Consider the following 8,850-nt stretch of genomic DNA (forward strand, 5'->3'; position numbering starts at 1 on the left):
CTGAGATGTACCTGAGAGAAAACAGATCTGACCATCTGATCTTCACCAGGAAGAAAAAAGGGTTTTAAAGTTTGTTGTTTTGCAGAACATCACAGTTATATCTGACATGAGAATAAGGCCTGAAGTTAGGAGAAACATTTTAATGAAAATATAATTATAATAAAATAATAATGATTGTTGTTTCCTTTCAAACCTTGTCTGTGGTGTAAAAACAGCCCTGGCCAAACGCCCCCAGAGGGCGTGACGTGACATATCCCTATAGCAGGGCCGCGGGAAGTAATTTTGAACAGGGGGTGCTGTGATTTTTTTTTTTTTTGACAAAAAAACCTATGAGCCTATAGGCCTATTTAAAATACATTTTAAAAATAAATACATTGAGATTGACTACTTTATTGTCATATACACTTCAGTGCACAGCCAGCCAGGGTCTGAAACACACAGACATCAGTTCTCAGATATGCGCAATGCGCTATTAATCTGAAGCAGAAGCAGAATCAGAAATAATAGTTTAATAATCGAAAGAAAACGAAATAATTACTTTCATTACAATTTCAGATAGCCTATACATACATGCAACTTATTTAGATACAACAAATAATATTACAACAAAAATATAATATTAATACAATGCAATCGATTTGGTCAGCTGGCTTGAGTCACTGCACGTTTATGTCACACGCAACTCTATTAACTCCAAAATATTTTTACGCACACCACAAGGAAATAATCTCTGACTATTTAAGCAATTTGTTTATTGAACAGTTCTCCACATCCATTTAGCAAAGAACACACGCACAGTATAAAGCTTTCTGTCTCCATCTCCAACCTTTTTACACAAACCACATAGAAATAATCTCCGACTATTTAAACGTTATTTAACAGTTCTCCACATCCATTACGCAAAGAACACACGAACGAAATAATACTCTCCATCTCCATCCCCACCACCTTACAAAAATACTATAGTGTACTACTTACAATTGCTTGGCTAGTCAAAGCTGATCCCACACTTGTTGCCAAAAAAATAAATGTTACAAGCGCGGCAGCACCATGCTCTTACCTGAGCTACATGCAGGCGGGGTGCCCTGGTTACAGGTGTCCAAATGTCGAGGTGCGCTGTATTATATAAAGATGGATGTATTCTGCATGGAACGAGCGGGGAACCTCGTTACTCGGCGACCAAACCTGCCTGCCTGACGTTGACAACGTAACTTCCGAACCTGTGTTGATTAGGCCTCAAAATATGAAATTAAAATCCAAAATATACGTAATAGCCTACGTGTGTCAAAATCATTTTCTAAAATATTCATAAGGAATTTATAAATTGTGCAAAATATTTTAATAGGCCTACATTTTTTTTTTTTTAAATCTCCCTCTCGTCACTAGGGGGTGCTGCAGCACCCCCAGCACCCCCACTTCCCGCGGCCATGACGAGCCCTGCTCATGTTAAAAAAGTAACTCGAAAATTCTGTAGTGGCACGTGAACGGATGATCTCTAGCTAATCAACAATGTTAAATACAGTTGTTGTTATAATAAATAAAAAAAACACATTGTATGTCTTTATTTGTCTTGAGAAAAATGAATGCCTATCTTGTGTAGCCTACATAATATTTATCCAAATGAGTCAATATTGAATCAAATCACAAGCACTGAACTGAATTGAAATCATAAAAATAAAAAAGTAGCTTATCAGAAATTGCACCATGGAAACAATATAAATTGTTGTTACTAAACCTAATACAATCCTGATTAGTTACAAAAATGTTCAGATTTTTTTTTTTACACCAATTTGATATTTAAAAATAAAATATTTAAAAAGTATATAATTATCTAACATCTGACTAATTCAAAATTAACCTCAAAACATTAAATGCTAAATGGTGGTTATATATAGGCCTATCTAGCATTACACAAACATTAGTCAGAAGGTCGTCTCTCAGTGACTGAACAGCCTGACGCGTCTCACAATTCGACGTTGTTACAATGTTATCTGACATTACACGTGTCTGCTTCATTAGAGCCTGTTGTGAGGAAAAAGCTTAACATGGTTTAATCATAAAAATCAATCAGGAAAAGTTTTTTCATGCACTCAGTTGTAGCATGCAGTCCAGGATGGTCCCAGAGCATGAGCTGGAGCTTTTTGATCAAATAAATGTGTTGTCCCCTGACACCTGGCCCTCTCCAGTGCCACAGCTGTATGGAGAACAAGAATTGAGGCAGATGTGTGATAGTCTGGCAATGAACTACTGTAGTGTCAAACAAGGTTTCAGGGACTACAAGGAAAACCCAAACATGGCAATTAAAGAGGGTCTTCTGAAATTAAAACACACAGTAGATACACTGGCTGTGAGCACAGCTGAATGTGAAAGGGGATTTTCAGAGATGAATATTATTGTTACACCACTGAGAAATCAGCTGAAGATGGTCAATGTGTCCTCTTTGATGTTGGTAAAGTTAGTGGGTCCACCACTAGAGATGTGTAACCCAACTCAGTTTGTTAGGAAGTGTGTGATGACAAGGAGGTCAGCAGACCGTGCTGTCTGTAGACAAAGACAGCATAAACCAGAGGAGCCTGCATTTACTCCTATTTGGAGGCTGATAAATGCATGAATTGTAGTATGTGAATAAGTAAATGTGATGTATTTAAAGTGTAAGCTGTTATGTCTGCACACGTCACACGTCTGAACAAGTGTTGTTCAGGTTGTTTCATAATGCATTGTACTGTAAAAATAGACCCTTTGGTGTAAAACACATTAAGTCATTTTTTGGCGCGATCTTTAATGGTGACGTAAATAAGGGCTCCCCTTCCCTACAAAAGCCAATTTAACCACTGACTGTAGTTACCATGTTCTGAACACCACATCCTGTCTTTCCCCCCAGATCTAATCTATCTAGGTGGTTCAATAAAAATACTTGGACTTTATATCTAAAGATTACCTTAACTAAGCACCAGCAAGCTTGTTAGCTAGACAGTTAGCATCAGCTAACAATATTTACTTCAGTTTGGTTATGAAGAAACATTCATATCTGTCTACTCGGCTAGTTAATCCAAACTATTTAAAAATGTATACTGTTGATAAACAATATGAAAACAGACGTCACATAGGGCTAATAAAGCTGTTGTCGTTAATTTGTATTATTTTAATTTGTCGTGTTTTTTTTTTTTTTTTACCTAAAACATGAGTGACACTGATTGATGTGTCTGACTTCACGCATTTCAGTGGACTTGAATAGATCACTCTTTAGAGCAGATTTAGTTCACAAACAACTAACAGTTTTGACCTAAATATGATTTTCAGTTTCAATAATTAATCCTATAATTCGACATTAATAACTTACTTTTAGCAGCATCAGTCGCGCGCTCACAAGATCTCCCGGTTGTGAATTCAGTTCACTGGAGACTCGCACTAAACGGTTCATTTGAATCAGTGAGTTGTTGACTCGAGAACAGCTGCAATCGAATCATTCTAATCCCTGAATGAATCTTTTGGTGCCGTTTAAGCACAGACAGTAAAATAATCAGTTCGTTCTTGAATCAGACACCGCTTCTGCGTCTCAGAGCACGTGATATATTATAAGGAGTAATGATATGTTTTATGAAATGTAGTTAAGTAAAAGCAGTGGTGTAGATTAAAAAGTCAAATAATATCTTTCAGCTTGCATTTGGGATTGAGGATAGCGAACCTTGTTCACAGAGGCTACTTAAACTAGCTCTGCCCCACAACATGTGAATCAGCTGTTAAAAATGACTAAAGACATCTGATTCTTGATCTGCTTCAGTGATGCAGATGGTAAAATCTCTGTCATGTTCTTTCTGACGCGATCGACCCGGGCTACATCAGAAATGCATTTATTTTGAAAGAAAATGAAGGAAATAATCAAAAAGTTGAAAAAGTATAGGGTAGGGTCAGGGTAAGTTGGGGTTTATTGTCCCTATAAGATTACGTCCATTTAATATTTTAAAATTAAAATTTACACTCAATCATTTATTAATATAATAATATAAGTTATTATTGCATACTATTTTCTAATACACTACAATACTGAGGTGCAGATAATTGCCTCTATTTGCATTAAGTAATATAAAAAGCAGAAAATCCTGCCTTTTTAACATTGTATGAATAGAATCTATAGATATTTGCACTTAAAAGCTGCTGCTTTTTTTTAAACTGCCAGATTATGCCGGCGATGCAATGTTGCCAGATGTTTCTATTAAAATAAACAAAAACATATCAATAAATAAAATAAACCGAAATTATTTCAAATATTTTGGAAATTAGATAAAATGAAGTTATCGCTGACCCTAAACCGCAACTTCCTACTTTATTAACTTTCTAAAGTGTTACATTTAGTGCAAAAACAAGTCAAAAACGCTTATAATAACTGGATCTCGCTCACTCACAAATCTCTGAAGACATCGTTCACTTCAGAAGAGTCTCGCAGTGATCACAACGGCCGCTAAACATCATGAATTATACATGCAGACATTCATATGAGGAGTTTAGCAGCAAATTAGTCAATCAGAGAACAAATGTAATTTTCAAACATGAAAAATTTACCCAGGTCCGGACCTCGGTGACCTCATAGCTGGCTACTTCATGAATTATTAGATTGAAATTGAATTATTTTCACTTATTCCAACAAACCTGAATGCAACTTTTAAGTGATTGATGATGATCTCAATCCAATATTCGTAAAATCAGAGTCACAACCCTGTTCCTGAAGACACCTCAACTTTGCAGAGTTTGGATGAATCTCTCTTATCAAACACACTTGATTCAACTCATCAGATCATTAGTAGAGCGATCTGTGATGTTAGCTGAGTGTGTCAAATAAGAAAGAGCTCAAAATATACAGAAACAGTGAAGAGAAACACAGGCCTACTGTATAAAATAAAGTCAATAAAACAAAGACACTGTAAAATACTCACTTAATCTTTCTAGATGCTTTGATCACTGGAAGCAACCTCAGAAGACATTCTTCTGATCGATCATATTTACCCAGATCAAATTCATCCAGATCTTCTTCTGAGTTCAACAGCACAAACACCAGAGCCGACCACTGAGCAGCAGACAGAGAGACTCCAGAGAGACGACAGAGATCTTTTCTGTTCAGGTATGTTTGTACTTCCTGCTCTAGTGAACGATCATTCAGTTCATTCAGACAGTGGAACAGATTGATGGATTTCTCTGGAGAGCGATTCTCCCTGATCTTCTGTTTGATGTATGCAGCTGTTTCCTGATTGATATCAGAGCTGCTTACTGTCTTTCTCAGGACGCCTTGTAAGAGAGTCTGATTAGACTCTAGAGAGAGACCAAGAAGGAACCGGAGGAAAAGATCCCAGCGTCCGGTCTCACTCTGTAAGGCCTTGTCCACTTCTCTCTTCAGTAAACTGATCATTGGTGACCTGAACTCATTCATCAGTCCTGTGTTTTGTTCAGAAAAGGACAGCAGCTTGAATAAAGCAGCAAGAAACTCCTGAATACTCAGATGAACAAAGCTGAACACCTTCCCCAGCTGCAGTCCAGACTCCTCTCTGAAGATCTGGGTACAAACTCCTGAGTACACGGACACTTCTCTGACATCAATGCCGCTCTCTTTCAGGTCCTCCTCGTAGAAGATCAGGTTCCCTTTTTCCAGCTGTTCAAAAGCCAGTTTTCCTAGAGACAGAATAGTCTTTCTAGCCTGATCAGGATTGATTTCATATTTCCCATCATACTTCTGTGTCTTCAGTTTGGTCTGAAAGATCAGGAAGTGTGTGAACATCTGTGTGAGAGTCTTGGGGATCTCTGCACTCTCTGCTTTACCCATCATCCTCTCCAGAACAGCGGCTGAAATCCAGCAGAAGACTGGGATGTGACACATGATGAACAGACTTCTTGATGATCGGATGTGTGTGACGATTCTCTCAGCCAGACTCGGATCATTTATTCTCTTCCTGAAATATTCCTCCTTCTGAGGGTCGTTGAATCCTCGTACCTCTGTGACCTGGTGGACACACTCAGGAGGGATCTGATTGGCTGCTGCTGGTCGAGAGGTGATCCAGAGGAGAGCAGAAGGAAGTAGGTTCCCCTTGATGAGGTTGGTCAGCAGCACATCCACTGAAGCTGATTCTGTCACATCAGACAAGCTCCGACTGTTTTGGAAATCTAGACGCAGTCGACACTCATCCAGACCATCAAATATGAACATGACTTTGTAGTCCTCATAATCTGCTGATTTTAATTCTTTGGTTTCTGTGTGAAGGTGGTTTAGAAGATCCACAAGACTGAGATGTTTCTGTATCAAGTTCAGCTCCCTGAAAGGAAGTGGAAATATGAAATGAACGTCCTGATTGGCTTTTCCTTCAGTCCAGTCCAGAATGAACTTCTGCACAGAGACTGTTTTTCCAATTCCAGCGACTCCTTTAGTCAGCACAGTTCTGATGGGTTTGCCTTGTCCAGGTGAGGGTTTAAATATGTCATTGCAGTTGATTGGTGTCTCCTGTGTCTCTGGTCTCCTGGACACTGTCTCAATCTGTCTCACCTCATGTTCATTATTGACCTCTCCACTGCCTCCCTCTGTGATGTAGAGCTCTGTGTAGATCTCATTCAGACGTGTTGAGTCTCCATGATTGGACAGTCCTTCACTGAGTCTCTGATATTTATCCTGTAGTCTGGATCTCAGTTTTTGTTGATACACAGACATCAGTTCTGAGCAAAGGAAATTACTGTTGTTATTGGCAGAGGAATATGTTAGAAATGTATTTTTAGGTTTGATATGTTAGATATTAGATTGTGTGGTGACATTCAGGAACATTAGTGACTGAAGACAGAAGGCTGATAATAAAAACACAGGCTATAATCTGCTGATCCAGAGCTCTTACTGGTCTGTAGTGTGTCAGCGAGGTCTGTCTGGTTCATCTTCCTCAGGAGGAGCAGTGTGATCTTCAGAAGACCCTCTCTGACTCTGTTATGACCCTCATCATCATAACAGTCTCTTTCAGAGCATTCTGGGTAATCTGGACTCAGGAGTCTCTTAAAGCTTTTTAACTCAGAGATGATTTTGTGCTCAATCTCCTGAAATCATAGTAAATATTCAAACAATAAACCTGCATTCAGCCACAGAGAAGGTGAACCAAAGGATCAATACACAAGAGTTAAAGCATGAATACTAATAAACATCACTGAATTATATCAGACCTGCTAATAACTTCACTGTATGCTCAAACATCAGCGTCTACAGATACTGAGGTTAAAAGAGAGAGTTTGACTGGATTGGCTGTTTGTTAGATTGATGTTCATCTTTGTGCAGCAGTCAGGTTACATATGGATTCATCTTCTCTACTTTAGTGTACATTGATCTGCTTTATAGTGGACTACAACTTATCTTACGTGTGGAGGAAAGTAAATATGACTATTACAGAGAGGATTTCACAGATTTCACCATTTCTTAACACTTTTTACCAGAGGATTATTGTGTTCACACACACACACACACACACACACAAAACCAACCTTGAAAATGGAGTCTAAGTTCTTCTTTGCTGTATGTGATTGCGGTCCTTTATGTTTTTGACTGTAGTTAAACAAATGTTATATTTTTGTAAATATGGATTAATGTATTTAATATACACCAGTAAATGAATGAATATCATATATACTGTATTTCACATACTGTAAGATAAAAAAAACACCTCAGATCAGCAGATGTGTCTCCCGAGCTGAATGTAAGTGGATGACCCATTGACTGGTCACTCTTGATGGACACACAGCTGGGTTCAGGAGATTCATTCTGACACAGACTGAAATATAACAGAAATACAAACTGTTTCTGTAAATCTCACTCTGCTCTGACAGAAACACATTCACTGTTTCAATCTGCCTTTAATGTTCATCTTTCACTTGAGGAGTCTGTTGTTACTTGAGAGTTAAAAGACTAAAGTATTATATTTCTATGAATAAAAGGAATCTGCCCCATGTGCTCTTTTCATTCATATATTACAGAATAAAATGGACCAATACACACATATAGATAAAGACACAGACACATCCAGCAGCAACAGAGACAGCTGGTGACAATATCCATAACACACCACAGCTACAGTAAATATGAGACTCATAATATCTCACCTGGACTCAACAGAAGAGTCTTCCTCTCTGCAGAGATCTGAAACATCCATCCGTCGTTTTTTCCTCACAGACACATCCATGTGTTCAGATAAATCTGACTCACGCCCCTGAATCTGACTATAAATGAAAATGATATTGTAGTGTGCATTTATTGTTTCTGAACATTATAAATGTGAAACATTTCAGGTTTTCTCACCTCTTGACTGTCTTTATCTGTGTGTCATGTTCTTCAGAGAGATTCATTCAGTTATGAATCAGAGATTAATCAATCTCAGTAGTCAGACATCAGTACTGACTTTAAAAGTGTATTCTTCACATTTACACAGAATCAAATTATAAACAAAGAGCATAACTAATTCAGACAAACACTGTGTTAAAATGAAAGTAAAAGTGTAATCTGACGATTTACACACTCTACAGTTTTATATCCTAATGTCATTTAAACAAATATCTGACACTGCTTATTGTTGTATTTCACTGTAAACCAGTCAGGATTGATTTTGGCTATCAAAGATGATTGTTAAATCGTGATACTCACTGTGTTTTTCTCTCTTAATGTACTTTACTTCCTCATACGATAAAACAGACCCGCTGTAATAGTTTCACTTTCATGAGTCACCTGACAAGGAGGAGTTTAAGTGTCCAAAACAACACATAAAGGGTTATTTCCCCTTAATATTGTATTTCATTCTTTATTATTTAGAGTTATATAACCAGTGGTGGACAGTAACGGAGTAG

General features: G+C 37.8%; 1 protein-coding gene across 1 annotated transcript in view; it reads right to left on the minus strand.

Moving 5' to 3' along the window:
- Window positions 1-8,350, minus strand: part of LOC113100012 (NLR family CARD domain-containing protein 3-like) — a 9,203-nt gene extending 853 nt beyond the window's left edge. The window contains exons 1-5 of the mRNA XM_026264888.1: window positions 8,309-8,350; window positions 7,677-7,784; window positions 7,498-7,558; window positions 6,867-7,059; window positions 4,932-6,693 (exon numbers count right to left, since the gene is read on the minus strand). Of these exons, the coding sequence (XP_026120673.1) occupies window positions 4,932-6,693; window positions 6,867-7,059; window positions 7,498-7,558; window positions 7,677-7,726 (2,066 nt within the window). The 5' untranslated portion in view covers window positions 7,727-7,784; window positions 8,309-8,350. The remainder of the gene's footprint in view (window positions 1-4,931; window positions 6,694-6,866; window positions 7,060-7,497; window positions 7,559-7,676; window positions 7,785-8,308) is intronic.
- Between the last annotated feature and the right edge of the window lie 500 nt (window positions 8,351-8,850).

Source organism: Carassius auratus, unplaced genomic scaffold (assembly GCF_003368295.1).
Source record: "Carassius auratus strain Wakin unplaced genomic scaffold, ASM336829v1 scaf_tig00217103, whole genome shotgun sequence".
In the NCBI taxonomy this organism is placed as follows: Eukaryota; Metazoa; Chordata; class Actinopteri; order Cypriniformes; family Cyprinidae; genus Carassius; species Carassius auratus.